We start from the raw sequence: 17,281 nt of genomic DNA on the forward strand, positions 1-17,281 counted from the left end.
CAACTTAAAATTTGCTTATAACCATTTTTTTGTTTTTAATTAAAGATTTTTTTAGAAACCACACGTAAATACCACCACATTTAATTTACAAATGCAACCTCAACTCAACATATTAATATTTTTATCTCAGAGTAATTTCGAAATTAAAAAAAACTTTTAATATCGAAATTATTTTCATGTTCACCAGACCCGATTCTCTTTGTTTTTTTTTTTGTTTACAAAAATATAAAAATTTCATCCTTCTTGTTCTATAATCGACATAATATTGTTGACGTTTTTCAAGCTTTTTTAAGTTTAGCATTCAATTAGATTATCCATTTTTTAAATAATTTACGTTAAAATAATATTTTCTATTTTCCCAAAAATATATAGTACAGATTGTTGATTTTATCAGAAACAATTTTTTGCAAAAATTAGATCTTAATCTTATTCCGTTAATTACAAATGAAAAAATCATTTCAACATAGAATATTGTACATAGTAATATTAATGACTGAAAAAAGCATATATTCTTATTAACTTCCTTCACGAGGACATAATAAAAAATATTAATGCTCTAAGCTTACTGGTAACGTAAGAATACCACCTTTGCAAACACATTTTTAAACATTCTCAACTTATAGTTATTTTTGAATTGTAGTAAGACTAAAATTATTAAGATTAAATTTTCACATTTAAAATGAGGTTTTTTCGTTGACATCTCGGAAATTTTCCAAACAGGTGAGTTTTGTTTTATTTTGCGTGATTCTTACATTTCAACGATAATGGCCAGTCAGATATTATTTTTTTAAGTGTTTTGGAAGTATATCTTATTATTTTATAAAAATTTGGCAAAAAAATTATTATTGGGGTTGTAAATATAGGTGGTACCACAGACATACCACTAAGTAGCTAGATATGTGTATATGCTGGATATTCAACGTATTAAAACATATTTTTACAGATATGTTAAATTGAACGTTTTTCGAATTTGAAAACTAAAGAGACAGAGTATAAAATGGTGGCACAGGATATTTTTGCATTTTGTTGATATCTGTATGGTAAATTTACATATTATATATAAATCTAGATGTTTCAGAAATACAAAACCTAACAATTTCAAGCCATACGTTTCATCTAAAAAAAGGTTTGTCCAATCAGCCTAACTGCAATTTTATGGGGCATTAAGGAGACGTGCGCTCTGCAGTTCGAAGGCATAACAACACAGAATACGTTGGTCTCGCAAATTGTGCAAAGTAACTCTATGTTTAACTGATAAAAAACTGTTTCAAAATATAATAAAAATTAAAATGCAATTTTTAAAATAATTAATATGCGTACCGGCTTAGTGCTAACCTGAGGATACCACCTCAAAAACCATTTTCCAATTAAATTTAAAAAAATTAATGGTGTTTGTTTGCATGCATTTAGAGATCCATTGCCATAACAAAATGTTTAAATATATTTAAAATCAAAATTCTGTCCGGAAACAGAAATAAAAATTAAGTAGCATGTTAAAATTAAAAAACTTCAAAAAATTTAAAATTTTATAAAACAAAACACGCTCATGAAACAACAATATGCAATTTTCTCAGTTGGAAATCGTGCGCCGTTGCAATTGCCGTTCATCACTTTGGTTCTGTTTTTATTAACACTGTTTTTTACTTGTGAAGATAAGGTGTAATATGTACTTAAAAAACAATTTTATTGACCATTTATACATATGTATATAAATTAAAATACGAAACTACCAATTGCTACCAATATGATAAATCATTATTGGAAATTTGACGTTTTAAAAAATCCCCTCGCTAATTGTTAAAACAACAAAAATGATGAACGGCAACGGAGGATTATTTTCGTTGTTAACCTATAGCAAGAACAGAACAGAAAAAACAAGTGCCTTACCAAATAATAAACATTTCGCATTTTGATATGCGAAATGTAAGAAACAGATAATTTAAAAAAAACCGCCAGCGGTAAAATAGGATATTGGACTATTTTATCGACGGCAGTAATTTGGTTTGATTGTAGGCTACCTATTGGTCTTTCTGGAAAAAGCTGATTGTTCGTCTGAAAAAAGCTGATATGTACATTTATTACTTTTTTGACAAGAATAGATATGTAATTGAAATAGTTCTGTACATGTAAATTTGACGTTTTAAAAAACCTCAGCACTAAAGTTGAAGTTAATTTTTCTTTAAACTTGTTGAAAGAGAGAAAATAAGCTGAACTAAAAGTAAAGAGAATGTCAAAAATCCAAATTTTCATACAAAATATATCAGTTCGTCACTAAACTGACGAACTAATGAATCCAGCTTTTATTTACATACTATGTAATTCGGGTTTTATCTCGTAAAGCAACTTATTTTTGATAAATTTTTCTAAAAGAGAGAACGACCCTTTAAAACTGGCAAAATATAAGAATTTAATATTTATTAATTAGATAATCTAGATTCTAGCTTGAAAAAAAAACTGCAAAAGAACGACTTTATCTTTTTTTATAAAAATGAAACTGTTTGTATACCTCGCTATCTTACATGGCAAATGAGAAAAAAGGTGAGTAACTATCCTATATTTGTATAATGCGATTTCTAAGTGAGAAGATTTACTCGGTATTGTGTATCTCGTGTTTTTCTAAAATGTATACAAAATTTATTCACTTTGCTTTTGAAAGAGAGGCATTCAGTCGATAATTTGAGAAAAAATGCAAAAATCGAATTGAAGAAATTACAAATTTTCATGGAAAAATGAAATATCCATTATGAAAACGGAAAATTCTGATTTTAAAGCCGATACACGATTAGGCTGTTAATGTGAAGCTTAAACTTATCATAACAATCATGAATGAATGTCTCGCAAGGAAAATTAAGTTTCTACAAGTGTCACCACTAAAATGTAATGTTAACAATTGTATCAGCTGTATATCCTATTTCACATTTTATTTTTAAAAATCTCAAGGAAGTTTTTTTTAATTGATGTATGGTAAAATCGAAAAAGTAAAAAAAAATCTCTTCTGCACCAACCGTTTTCCTAACATTTGCTTTTACTTTTTAACTGTTAAAAAAGTACAGCAAGAACTGCAAGTTTTTTAAGTTTTCAAAAAAGATTAAAGTACGAAAAATTTATTAGACATTTTGATTCTAGCACTTTATTACAAACAATATTTTTGTTTGCTATAATAAATAAATTGCCGAGAAAAAAATTTTTGCCTTCCCTTCTATTTTTTGCGGTTTTCATCATTTTTCTTTCAACTGCGGTTGCTCTTGAAAATATTTAGATAGTTGTTATAAATACGCTTAAAGTCTAGTTAGAACACTTCTAAAAAACTTTGACATAACCAAATCTTATAATTTTGACATACACATACATGTCCATAAACCTAACAGCAAAACCTCCAAAATATATTTTTGGGAGATCAAAATCCATTTACAAAAGTTATATGCACACATGTAAATAAAACACATACATTGTGAACTTTATTTATTAAAGATTCTGTTTACTAAAAATTGATCTCAACAGAAGTTAAATACTCAACTAAACCACAGTATGTATGCATGTGTATGTACTTTACTTATAGTATACTTCTCCTATGCACACATAACTATTGCATTCTCATTTTCAAATTTAAATTTAAATGAAAAAAAATTGTGGTGAAACTTAAAAAGTGAAAATCACCCCTAATTTCGAAAAATAGCAAAACCCAACTGTATACATATGTTAACATAATATGTTATGTTTATGCATATAATTTTTTCTCCATAACTATAATCACCACTAAAAGAAGGGTACATTATAGTCATGAGCAATGTCGTTCATTTCAGTGATTCGTTCTTAACGAACTACTCTTTTTTACTCACAGATTACAAAATCTCGTTCAATCGTTCATTGCGTTCACTTTTCTTCTGTATAATATACAGAATATTATTATAATTGCATTATTATTATAATTACATATATTATTATAATTATATATTATAAACTGCATGTTTTTTGGTTATAATTATATGGCTATTCGTATTTATGGTAAATTTTAAAGAAAGGAATATGTAATGGGTTTTCTAAATTAGTAATAAGTTTTGAACCACAAAATATCTCTACTTATATAAACAAAAAAGTTTAAAACACAGAGAAAAATTTAAAACTTTTACTTAAAAAACTGTTAAATTATAAAACAGTTAAATTAAAAATAATTTCCTAAATTTGGAGAAATAAAAATTTTAAAACATTTGAGTTTAAATTTATTATTTATAAGAAATTTATAGAATAAAAAATAAAAATAACCAAATTTTAACCTAACTTAATTTAATTTTATTTCTTTCTTGCCTACACAACTTACCATCTATTTCTAAATAAAAATGGAATAGCTTAAGAATTTGGAAGCAAAATGCAAATGAAAACTAACGAAATAGAACGAGTCGAATTACTTTTTAGTAGATATACTTTGGTATATCAATTACTAATTGTAAATAAAATATGTATATGTAGTCGTTTTTTTTAATAAATAAAAAAGAGAATTGGAATCCTTGGTGAACGATGAACGATTCATTTCAGTTCAGTGAAAAGATTCGTTCTTTAAGGTTAGTTCGTTCGCGAACCACACATGACTAGAACAATAATGCCACTTTCATGTTCGAAAATATAAAAATGCCAATATTTATTACTCTCGACCTTATTATAGTTTAGGTTTACTTACTCTTTAAAACTTTTTAATTTATATAAAAATTGCAAATATTATCCAGGGTGTTTCACTAGTGGCAAAAATTTCAGGAATGATTCTTTGATCAATTTCCAGTAAAACATTGTATGGGTGGGGGAAGGCGGGAGGGTTCAAGATATATTCGTTTTCGAGCTACCCTCTTGAAAAAAAAGGTACCAGACTACATAAAAATAAATGCTTATAGCTTCGGAACTATACAACATAGGGTTATGATTAGGAGTTTGTCTTACAGGCAATTGATTGTTCTTTATTTTTGGTCTTACAATTAATTTGATTTGAGCCATAGTTTCCGAGATACAGCTCATCAAAGTCAGAATTTTTGTTTTTAAATTCTTGAAACGAATTTTTTTGTTATAATTTTTTCTTTTTCGATTTTTTGTTATTGTTATTTTCGCTACCATGAGATCTATAAGTTAACCTATATAATACGTTCCTTTATCTCTCATAATTTTGCTAGTAAAGCTCGTTTTTTTAGATCTCATCGTGAATTCTGAAATTATTTGCCACCTTATTCGAAACACCTGTATAAAAATTATTCAAAAAGAATTAATATAAGAAGTTTAAATTTAATGTGCAATAAATAAACTTTAACTTCACATGGTGTATATTTTTCAAATTGGAAATAATGAGAACCCTTATAACTTCTGAAAATTTTAAAATTGCTGTAAAAATTAGTTCTAAAAAAAGGTATTAAGAATTTTGGAAAATATTTGAAAACCTTTTCTGAACATAGCATTTATCTACCATTTACGTGTTCCAATTGCCCGACATGAATAGTCAAAATAAGCATAACTACATTACTACAAAATGCGTAGATGATCTATTTTTTTTCCAGTAGGTGGAAATAGTAAATCTGTCTGGTATAAGAAAGTTTTTGCGCGCAAAGTGTCTGGGATAATACTCTTTAAACAAAAATGAGAGAAAATTATGACATTCTCATTTTTCAATTAGTGTTTTAAAAACTTTTCAAATCTTACAGCTGGCGAAACATATGTTTTTCTTTATTAAGTCACAAGGTTTTATTTTTGAAAAAACAAAAAAATTTCGTCAACAATAATTTTTTTTTCAAAATTTTTCAATTAAAGACAAAATAACCAAAATGAGTTTACAAATTGTCTTTTTCTAAACTTCACACTTTTACAATCCGAAATCAAAATGTTCGGTTTGTAGTTAAAAATTTAAAACTCAATCTTTTTCTGCTGTACTACATTCTTATGTTAAGTTCTGCGTTATTCAAACATTGAAAAATTGATTTAAAAAAAAAGCCTTCTGTGCAAATTATTTTAAGATTTCAATAAATGCTACACTACAAGAAAAAGTAATGGTGAAATTTTTTTTCAAAGTATGTATTAAAATGACATTTTGTCAAATTTGAGGAAATGTACATTTGATATTAACAAGTATTCCTAATAATGTATGTACATAATGTATGTGCTTCTTATATATCACATATATATTTACATACATATGTAATATGTATATATTTTTCATGTCTATACTAATTAAATTTATATGCTATATAATTCATAAAAATTACCGCATATTTGTATTCTTTTTATATTAAAAAACCATTAATACTTTTAGGTACTTTTAGGTAACACTGTGAAGGCAGCTGGTTGAAAAAAAGGTTTGCTTTACGTATTTAAATGGTTTTGGATCACTTCTCACAAAAATACCATTCAGCCATTTGATTGTAATTCGCTCAATGATGTCTGTGGGAAGTGAATAGACGACGGTCATTGGTCAAATGTCGATACTTATTTCTGTAACAAAACATTTTGCTATGACTGCCATCGCTGGAGTAGAATAAGAAATAACATTATTCTATTCCAATGGGCACGTAGTGCGTATATTACTTAGATACGGATATACGCATAAGGTAACTGATGTGGCACATCACATATGTAATCTGACATTTATTGTCAAGAATTTATTATATGTATGTGATTTTATGCGGGTTTTATATTCAAAATTATTTTCCAAAAGAAGTTTATATTGTTAAATTTCAAGTCTGCACTTCACATATGTATGCGGATTGACAATAAGCAGATCAATTTGACGTTAGAAAAAAGGAATCAAACAAGAAATAAAAAAAAATTGTTAAATCAAAATCAAAAAATAAATTAAAAATAATTTATTTTATAAATGTACATACGCGTTGCTAAAATCGAAAATTCCAATATATTGCGTACGGGCGTAGCTCATCTAAGTTAAAACAGAACAAGAGTGGTTTTCCCCGGCGAAATGTCAGAATTAGTATAGAATACACACATTTAAATAATAACTGACAAATGGTGTAGTGGTTATTGCACTGATCCTTTAATAGAAGGGTCTCGGGTTCAAAACCCAATCAGGTAACTATTAAAATTATATTCAATATTATATAGCTTAACACTCATTACATATAAAAATAAATAATTAATATTAGCTAATTTCCATATTTCAATAATATCTAATATTAAAAACACCAGCAAAATACCTAGTAAACTTAATGATGTAAGAAAGTGGTTCATGGTTACCTACAATATCGTGTACCAGCCCTATGCTCCTCCCAGGAGCGAAGTAGGAATAAAAAAACAAATTTAAATGGGGTCGCCCAAAATCAAACGAAATTGCAGTGGCGAATTCAACCGCCTTTACCGCTGGCGTTTTTTTGACACTTGCCAGTATCTGCTTGCATGTGTGTGTCACATTGTATACAAATTACTGAAGAGTTGATTTTGCTTTTCCACTCTTTTTAATAACGGAAATTGTGTGCCGTTTTCTTTCACCGCCTTGGTTCTGTTTTTAAAATTAAGTCACTTTATTAAGTGCTGGTACGAGCACTATGCGTTACGCGTCGTCCGTTTAGAAAAATGTCTCAATATGACTACTAATTTTGGGCTTACTTTCTTCTTTCTTATACCTACTATTCATTTTAAAAGGAACTTTCGTAATCCTTAAACTGGTAGATACATATCGGTATTAGAGTAAATCTACGATTTAATCTTAAGTTAAACCGTTAAACAATTTTCCTATTCGGAAAAATGTTAACCTTGCATCAATAAATTTGTATGGTACTACGTTTCTACAAATACGAAAGTCAAATTATGTATGTACATAGTAAGGCATCTGAAAATAAATGGCGTTATACACAAGTATAACAAGTACATACATACATATGTATTTTTATATCAGTTATTCATATTATTAAGGAGGTGAATGGTGGAACCTATGGTTGGATAGAATGTGGGAACGTGGTACATTGCACATACTGGAATAAATAAATGAAGCTCTTAGTAAATATAGGTACGCTTATTTAGCGAACCGTCACTATACACAATAACATCACCCGGCTTTAAGTAAATACGAAATTCAACTTCCAAAATTAAATTTTAATTCTGAATAAACAATTTATTTATGTTCATACGCACTACCAGTTCTTTCTTTCGACAGAATAAAAATTAAAATATCGAATTTAGTAGTAGTACATATATTTGTGACCTAGTAAATATCAGCTCGATAAAATTACAATTATATTGGAGAATTATTGAAACCTCTTGAGGCATAATCTGATGGCTTATTTCGTTCAGATATCTTTGGAAAACCTGGATCTCCTGGATTGCAAGCTCTGCGCGATGAAATGACTCTCCATCCACCTTTTCTTGTCCAATCCTTAAGAAAAGAAAGAACTCGTTAAATTATTTCACATGACTTAACATTAATTTTTTTCTCATTTACTTCCTTACATTTGCATTATATTTGAAATAGTAAGCTCCTAAATAAATTCCACTTATTGCCAATAAGCCTTTTCCCAAAAAAAACCTGACACCATACGCTTTTTGAAAGCCCTAACAATTTTTTTTTTTACTTTGGTTAATTACATAATACTAATTTGTAAGTCTTACAATGGTGGGAGTAAGGATTTCGCATAATTTATCTAGAGGTGCACGGTAGAAACGTCGAATTGGGTTTTTAAAATGACGTTCTAGTTCTGGTACTCGCTTTGGTTCGTGGTGCAACTCTTGATCTTTTAACCATTTGGCACGCCATGCTCTTTCTTCATCAGACATACCAATTAAACGCTCACGTTCTCGAACCATACGACCAGCAATAGCCATGGGAGTCGTACCACCGGTTGGGGATGCCATTTCCGAAAATTCGTGTACTTTTCTACAAAAAATATTAAATAATCAAAGCTGTAACATGTATTTAAAATACTTTCCAAATACTTTTTCCAAATCAAAGAAAAAATTCCAAATTGTGTTCAAATAAATATATTTTGTCACCTTCAGCTGATAATATTTGTCATAAGTGTAAGATGTAAAATCTTCTAAAATTGTCACAGCTAAACGTCAATGTCACTCTTTTTAAAATAAATTTCTACCTCGACATGACAAAAATAAGGGCCTAAAAACTTAGGGAAAAACAGCAGAAAATAATAACCTTATTAATAAAATCATTTTTACATATTAGGTTATAATATAAGTTTAAAATTAGATTTTATAATATAAGTTTAAAATTAGATTTTATAATAATTATAAAATTATAATAGCGCTATTATTATTATGAACTTACATATGTACATATATCCACTGAATTGCACCAAGGGGTAATTATCGCTAATCGCTGTTAGGTCAACGAATTAGAAATAATATAGAAAGGTTAATTTTGCAAAAAAAAAATGAAGCCAAATTTTTCCTAGTTGTTTGTCTGTGTTCTAACCATTGTCAAAGTCTTAACAGGAGCGTATTTATTTTATTTTTTTATTTGAAATATCTGTAAAAAAATAAAATTATTTTATGAACTAAAATTAAATATACATATTTTTATACTATAATACCTTACAGCTCTTGAAAGTAAACATATTTTTTTTGTATTTTGTGAGGTTTCATTAATTTTTTGAATTTCGTATACAAAATGACATTTTTAGCAAATTTTAATTAATATTTTGGTTATTACTCATTAAAAAATATGGTTATTATCGTAAACTTTCTTATTAATTAACTGAGCTTCACATACTTATTTATTCTGAAAGAATATATTTTATAAGTAATTCACACTAATATTTTATTTTACTTACTACATTTATTCAACGACATCGCTTGCGTCTTCATATATGTATGTACATATTTCATTGTTGAGTAAATCTGCACTCTATAAAGGGAAAGGGAAATATTGACACATGCATATGGTGGAAAACATCAATTTTTTTTTTCAAATAGGAATGACAATTTCTTTTTCCAAAAAAACTTGTTCTTTTTTCAGTTTGTTATATTTTTTTAAAAAGTTTAAATTAAATAATAGTTTTTTAAAAATGTTTTTCGAAATATCATATAATTTTTCATTCACAAACTTTACTAATTTAAAAAAAAATCACGCTTTTATGTTTAAACCACTAATGAGCTCCCAAAACTGAGAAAAACTACACTGTGGAGTTAAGTTATTTTTTTTCCAAATAAATGAAAATAGAACTTCCAGGTAAATGTACTTTTTATTTTCAACAGGTGAATCATGTGTATTTAGAGGTATTTTGGCCTTTCATTGTAATATTTCAAATCTTTTTTTAAAAAATGTACATATACTAGAAGAAAAAAAAAGCTATTAGAAGAAAAAGTCGTTACTCTAAAAAAATTAAGGTATCCATTGCTACATACCGAAAAAGACCATACCATTTTCAAACTACGTATGTATATAAGCTCATGAGTAAATGGAATACAAATAATATAATAATATGATTCCTAGAAAAAAAATATATGAACTGAAGACTTAAACTGAAATGAATTTATTTGATGAAGCTCAGACGCATAAGCAGTGTTTCAAATCTGGCCCAACGTGTACAATTTTCCTTGTTTAAAATCATTTTGTCCCTATTGTCCATTTTTCTCTTAAATTCCTGTTTGGCCCATTTTCTTAATATTGAAAAGGACCTTAATTTTTCTCTTTATAAAAGTTCTTTATATAAAATTTGATAATAAATATGTATCAAGATCTTAAAATTGAGGTATAGTGATCAATGCTCTCAGTATTCTGGATTTAGTGTTACAATTTTTTCATTAGAATGTCTTTTTTTATTATGTTGTGATTTTTATATACATATTAGATTTGTGTGCTTGATATATATGATTTTTTATATATAAATTTCAGATTAAACTACAAAGAAATGTTTTATTTCTACAATTAACCACATTATCAATTTTCCTCTCTTTTTCGAAATCTTTATCATTGATTTTTCAAGAGTGGCCACCTTTCTCCATAATCTTCACAATTAATTGTTGCTACTTACTTTTCAAAAATCTGACAGTAAATAAAGTAATTTTTATTGTAGAAATAATAATAATAATAATAGATTAATTTTGTTTGTCTAGGGAGACAAAGTCTGATGTCAAATTAGGTTTAAAAATACAACTTTCATTAATTTTAGACCAAATTGTACATTTTGTCGCATACATATGTATCGTAGATTTAATCTTCGATTTTGTCGTATAAACAGTACGTTCGATTAAATTATAGATGTTGTCTGATGTGTATTTGGGATATAAGAGAATAATTGCATCGGTTACTATGAGTCGTCGTGTATACGCAGAGTATTACAGTTTTGAAAAACCTCCAGTAGATGCCTGACATAATTTTGGGAAACACTGTAAATTTTCTATTTTCAATGTATTGCTGTTTACCAAATTGATTTAGACTAAAGATTGTTTTTGCTTTTTCTTTTTAATTGAAAAAGAAAATCATTCATAATTATAAAAATAAAGGGAAGAAAGTGTTAAATTATTTTGGCTTAAATTGGTGTAAAATTAAAATTGAAATCACGTTAATCTATGGCTGATTTGGATGATTTATTCGATTGTTTCAACCATGATGCTGATGTTAATTCTGTAATGCCATGTGTTCCTACTGTCGAAGAAAAGCTTTACTCTGACACAAGTTCATCTAAGGAGTAAGTTTTTAGTATATTTTAATGGTGAGTACTTAAATTGGCATTAATTTCAGACAGTGGTGTGAAAAAAGATCATATACTGAATCGAACAATGTAGATATTCAGATCACTGCTGAAAATGGTGAATCGCCTTATAAACGTTCAAAAATTACAGAATCAATTTTGGATGATATATGCATTGAAGATTTAAAGTCTAGAATTACAGTACATGTTATTGATTCTCCAGAATCATGTACTCATGAAGTTGCTGTATATCCTGAGCATGAATTTATTCCACTAAATCCATTATCAGGAGAGCCTGCCAAGCAGTACTCTTTTGTATTAGATCCTTTTCAGAAAGAAGCTATAATATGCATTGAAAATGGTCAAAGTGTGTTGGTTTCGGCTCACACTTCAGCTGGTAAAACTGTTGTTGCTGAATATGCAATTGCAAAATCGTTGAAAGCTAAACAAAGAGTTATTTATACCACGCCTATTAAGGCTTTGTCAAATCAGAAATATAGAGAGTTTACTGAAGAATTCGGGGATGTTGGTTTGGTAACTGGAGATGTAACAATAAACCCATCCGCTTCATGCTTAATAATGACAACAGAAATTTTAAGAAATATGTTGTATCGCGGTTCAGAAATTATGCGTGAAGTTGGTTGGGTGGTTTTTGATGAAATTCATTATATGCGTGATAAAGAACGAGGGGTGGTTTGGGAAGAAACTCTAATTTTATTACCAGATAATGTGCGTTATGTTTTTTTGTCGGCTACTATTCCAAATGCTAGACAGTTTGCTGAATGGGTATGTCATTTACATAAGCAACCATGTCACGTAGTTTACACAGATTACCGACCAACCCCTTTACAAGTAAGCTTTATTACATATCCAATTTTCTAAAAAGAAATAAAATATATTTTAATATTTTATTTCTTTTTAGAAAATTATTATATATACATATTTTATTATTATATATTTTTTATATAATAAAATAAATTTTCTTACATTTTAGCATTACATATTTCCAGCTGGTGGGGATGGCATTCATTTAATTGTTGATGAAAAAGGACAATTTAAAGAAGACAATTTCAACACAGCAATGTCAGTTTTAGCAAATGCAGGGGAAGCTTCAAAAGGAGACCAAAAAGGTCGAAAAGGAGGAATAAAAGGAAAAGACTCTGGTTCTACTAACATATTTAAGATTGTGAAGATGATTATGGAAAGAAATTTTGCTCCAGTTATAATTTTTTCTTTCAGCAAAAAAGATTGCGAAGTTTATGCAATGCAAATGGCTAAATTGGACTTTAATACAAGTGAAGAAAAGAAGTTGGTTGACGAAGTTTTTAACAACGCTATGGATGTTCTGTCAGAGGAAGATAGGAAATTACCACAAGTTGAAAATGTTTTACCTTTGTTAAGGAGAGGAATAGGCATTCATCATGGAGGCTTACTTCCTATTTTAAAAGAAACCATTGAAATTCTGTTTGGAGAAGGATTGTTGAAGGCTCTTTTTGCCACTGAAACTTTTGCTATGGGATTAAATATGCCGGCGAGAACAGTACTATTTACTGCTCCTAGGAAATTTGACGGCAAAGATTTTAGGTAAAAATTAAGTAGTAAAATCAAAAAAAATTTATAAAATAAAATAAATTCTAAGGTGGATTACATCAGGCGAATATATTCAAATGTCTGGTCGAGCTGGACGAAGAGGCCTTGACGATAAAGGGATAGTTATTTTGATGGTTGATGAAAAAGTATCCCCATCTATTGGAAGAGGTATAATACAAGGAAAAGCTGATCCTATAAATTCTGCATTCCATTTAACATATAACATGGTACTAAATTTATTAAGAGTGGAAGAAATCAATCCAGAGTATATGTTAGAGCGGTCATTTTTTCAATTTCAAAATCAGAGCAAAATTCCTGATTTGTATCAAAAAGTACTTGATCAGCAGTTAGAATTGAATAAAATAAAAATAAATGACGAGCATGTTGTAGCATCATATCATCATATTCGGGAACAGTTAGAAACTTTAGGCAAACAGTTTCGGAGTTATATTACAAAACCTGAGTATATGGTGCCCTTCTTGCAACCAGGACGCTTAATTAAAATCAAAACAGAGCTTGAAGAATTCGATTGGGGAATAGTTGTAAATTTTAAGAAACAATCAGATGAAAGCAAAAATCCACTTACTTCTGAAGTTAACGTTATTATTGACGTTTTATTGCATGTGGCTGAAGGATTTGATAAGGAAAAAGAGCCAAAACCATGTCATTCTGGTGACAAAAAAGGTAGCATGGAAGTTATACCAGTACTCCATAAACTAGTAGTGAAAATATCTTCTCTAAGAGTACATTTGCCAAAAGATTTGCGACCTGCAGATAATAGAAAAAGTTTAATAAAAATAATAGACGAAATTAAAAAGCGATTTCCAAAGGGTCCACCTATATTAAATCCAATTACAGAAATGAAAATAAATCAACCAGAATTTAAACAAATTGTTAATAATATTGAAGGTTTTGAAAAGCGTTTATATGCTCATCCTCTGCATAACAATAAGGATCTCAATAAATTATACACAAAATATATCGAAAAAATGTCTATAATGCAAAAATTAAAAGCAGCTAAGGAAGAGTTAAGAGAGGCAAGAAGCTTGTTGCAGATGGACGAACTGAAGCATAGAAAACGAGTTTTACGCCGTTTAGGATTTTGTACTGCTTCAGATGTCATAGAATTTAAAGGACGTGTTGCTTGTGAATTAAGCACTGCAGACGAGCTTTTAATAACTGAAATGATATTTAATGGTACTTTTAATAAATTAAATTCAAGTCAGTGCGTATCGCTGCTTTCGACTTTTGTATGCGACGAGAAAAGTTCAGAAATACCTGCCTCTGCAGAAGAATTATCAGGACCTTTGCGGGAAATGCAAGACTTAGCAAGAAGGATTGCAAAAGTGTCTAAGGAATGTAAATTAGATTTAGATCCAGACTGCTATGTTGAAAAGTTCAAACCGTTTTTAATGGACGTTGTTCTAGCGTGGTGCAAAGGCTCATCGTTTTTGAATTTATGTAAAATGACTGATATATTTGAAGGATCAATTATACGTTGCATGCGAAGATTAGAAGAACTATTGAGGCAAATGTGCCAAGCCTCAAAAACCATTGGAAATACTGATTTAGAAAATAAATTTTCAGAGGGAATTCGTCTAATAAAAAGAGATATTGTTTTTGCTGCTTCTTTATATTTGTAAATTGTTCACGAAAATTTTAAATAAAAATATTATATAAAATATTATTACAAAATTTACACTATCCTTATATAATTAACTTTAAAAAACCTCAAACTTGCACATGCTTTTATTTGCTTTTATATTAAACTATTCACTTTCTTAATGTTGCTTGTTATTTACGTGGTTTCAGATTTTGTGCAGCTTGAGATATTACACAAAGAACTGCTTGCAATTGAATCGCATATTGCCGACGAATACAGAAAATAAAATAAACTTAAAGTATCGTTCGCATCGAGAGGTTTTTATTGTTCCGTTTTAAAACAAAAGTTTGTGAGAGCATGAATTACTTTTCTTATAGAAAGAATCATCTAGCGAAAAGTCCAGAATCTAGCAAGAAAACCAATGTAACTAGTCGCAATTAGCCCATAAAAAAGTTAATAAATCAATACCCAGAAGATAGGTGCACAACACATATATACAAAAGAAATCAACAGTGCTATTAGGCATCGTTAATTTTTTTGTATTAGCCATTTATGAACATAAAGATACATATATGTATTTATCCATGCACGGTATGGAATATTAGATAAGGATTTTCCGAGATATACACAGTAACATTCCATTACTACTTGACGACTTGAACATCTTTTAACATAAATCTTTATTACAAGGCAGTTTTTTGGTTTTTGCACATTTTATTTTCGGAGGGGACTCACTTTACTTTCGGAGGGGAAAACATTTACATCCTTTATGTAAATAAAGGTTTTTCTCTAGGCTCTTGAATTTTTCTTGCATGTCGTTTAATTTAAATTTTTCTCAAATATATTGACGAAAATGAAAAAACGAAGTGCTCCTGATCTTTAAATCCTAATAACTTATTAAACCAAAAATTATTTGAAAAAGAGAAATATTTAAATGGTCTATTTACTTAATATTATGTACATATGTATATAAATTTTTTATGGTAATATATTGAACGAATATCTACATATGCAAATGAAATTAATTTTATAATGTATGTACTTACTTTAATTTCTTTAGAAAGGATTCGAAAACTGCTGATAGTTCTTAGTTATATTTTATGTTTTGAAAATTTGGAATGCATCCAAAACATTGAATTGCAGATAATCATGTATTTCTACTGACTTCTAAAATAAGTTCTAAGACATCTTTTTATTTTATGAAAGTAAGTAATTCAAATAGTAATAAACAGTAACAAACATTTCTTATTGAAAAAAAATTAAACAGAAACTGTTAAAAACATGAAATCATATACTTAAGCTAAAGTACAAGTTTTTTTTTCAATTTGTCATAAATTTTATTTTAAACAATGAAGAACTCTAAAAGTTAAATTTTATAACATGGACACTTTTTAACTACGAATACATACAAAAATGAATGGACGGAATTCTGATTGGAATATTATGTAGCTACTTTTTTTTACATAATTACAGCTTAAATTCTAACAATTAAAATATACATATGTAAATCTTAAATTATATGTATGAACGTACTAATCAAAAATTTTTCTCAAACGTACACACAAAATTAAAAAATTAAAATGAAAGCTAATACTAAAAACTATTCTAGTCTAATTAAGTCTAATCATCGTGAATCTAATTTTTTTCAAACAAATTCGTATTTAGTATTCGTATTGACTTTATGAATTATGCAAACTTAATATAATATAAATTAAGCAAATTTTAACTTCGTTTCTAAATTTTTTATTGGCAAAAACAAATAATTTGTTTTTTAATTGGATATTGTGAATCTAAAGCATGGTTTTTAATATACATATGTACTTAAGAACTGCAAAACAAGTTTTTATTTTAATTGACTGAAGCTTTCAAAATTTCGGAATTCTAAAGTTGAAAATAATTTTAACTTGTTTACATAAATAAATGGTTAATTAAAAAGTAGATTTAATGCATTGGATGAAAAACTTTCCTGAAAAAAATCTTGTTGGATATAAATATATTTCGAATTTTATTGTTGTAATGACGTATCCTAGTTACATACATAAGTATGTATGTATTTTAAAGATGTGATTTTAAAAATGATTAAATTTTATAATTTCAATAAAAAAAAAAATTGATATTATCAATGTAGTTTCACATATTCATAAGAAAAATTTGTAGGTTTCAGCGATATATTATTAAATAACTTCATTATGCGTGTAATAAAAAAGTTATAAAATAGGTTTGAAAATTTGGAAAGATTCGCCGTAGGAGTTAAGCTTTGACTCTTGTTAACTTTGGAAAACCACCAAAAAAATAGTTACGCTTTCATTAACAAAACAATTCTTTGGCCCTAAGAATATTAATTTTTTACTTAATTTAGTTTTTTGTAATAAATTTTGTAATAAAGTTTAAAATATAAATATTTGAATATAATTTTTGTAATAAATTTTGCTTAACAAATTTGTTTAAATACAACGAAATTTAT

The 17,281-nt window shown here is 27.9% G+C and overlaps 2 protein-coding genes across 2 annotated transcripts; one reads left to right on the forward strand and one right to left on the reverse strand.

Annotated features, from left to right (window-relative positions):
* Positions 1–8,150: 8,150 nt before the first annotated feature.
* On the reverse strand, positions 8,151–9,069 carry LOC129612425 (uncharacterized). Its single transcript, XM_055526011.1, has 4 exons — positions 8,911–9,069; positions 8,587–8,851; positions 8,428–8,529; positions 8,151–8,353 (listed from the first exon to the last, which is right to left on the reverse strand). Exons 2-4 carry the CDS (start codon positions 8,827–8,829, stop codon positions 8,213–8,215), a joined length of 486 nt encoding a protein of 161 aa, XP_055381986.1. The 5' UTR covers positions 8,830–8,851; positions 8,911–9,069; the 3' UTR covers positions 8,151–8,212.
* A 2,266-nt stretch (positions 9,070–11,335) lies between these two features.
* LOC129612424 (exosome RNA helicase MTR4) lies at positions 11,336–14,901 on the forward strand. Its single transcript, XM_055526010.1, has 4 exons — positions 11,336–11,621; positions 11,675–12,476; positions 12,619–13,208; positions 13,264–14,901. Exons 1-4 carry the CDS (start codon positions 11,503–11,505, stop codon positions 14,855–14,857), a joined length of 3,105 nt encoding a protein of 1,034 aa, XP_055381985.1. The 5' UTR covers positions 11,336–11,502; the 3' UTR covers positions 14,858–14,901.
* Positions 14,902–17,281: the final 2,380 nt, after the last annotated feature.

Source organism: Condylostylus longicornis, unplaced genomic scaffold (genome assembly GCF_029603195.1).
Source record: "Condylostylus longicornis isolate FDR11 unplaced genomic scaffold, ASM2960319v2 ptg000072l, whole genome shotgun sequence".
In the NCBI taxonomy this organism is placed as follows: Eukaryota; Metazoa; Arthropoda; class Insecta; order Diptera; family Dolichopodidae; genus Condylostylus; species Condylostylus longicornis.

Bases quoted from the DNA above. Each gene is read 5' to 3' on its own strand.
- LOC129612425 (XM_055526011.1), bottom strand. From the start codon at position 8,829: ATGGCATCCCCAACCGGTGGTACGACTCCCATGGCTATTGCTGGTCGT. The intron at 8,530-8,586 runs GTAAGACTTACA...AAAAATTGTTAG, and splicing joins AAATCCTTACTCCCACCATT to GGCTTTCAAAAAGCGTATGG. The intron at 8,354-8,427 runs GTAAGGAAGTAA...TCTTTTCTTAAG, and splicing joins ATTTCAAATATAATGCAAAT to GATTGGACAAGAAAAGGTGG.
- LOC129612424 (XM_055526010.1), top strand. From the start codon at position 11,503: ATGGCTGATTTGGATGATTTATTCGATTGTTTCAACCATGATGCTGAT. The intron at 11,622-11,674 runs GTAAGTTTTTAG...CATTAATTTCAG, and splicing joins GACACAAGTTCATCTAAGGA to ACAGTGGTGTGAAAAAAGAT. The intron at 13,209-13,263 runs GTAAAAATTAAG...ATAAATTCTAAG, and splicing joins TTTGACGGCAAAGATTTTAG to GTGGATTACATCAGGCGAAT.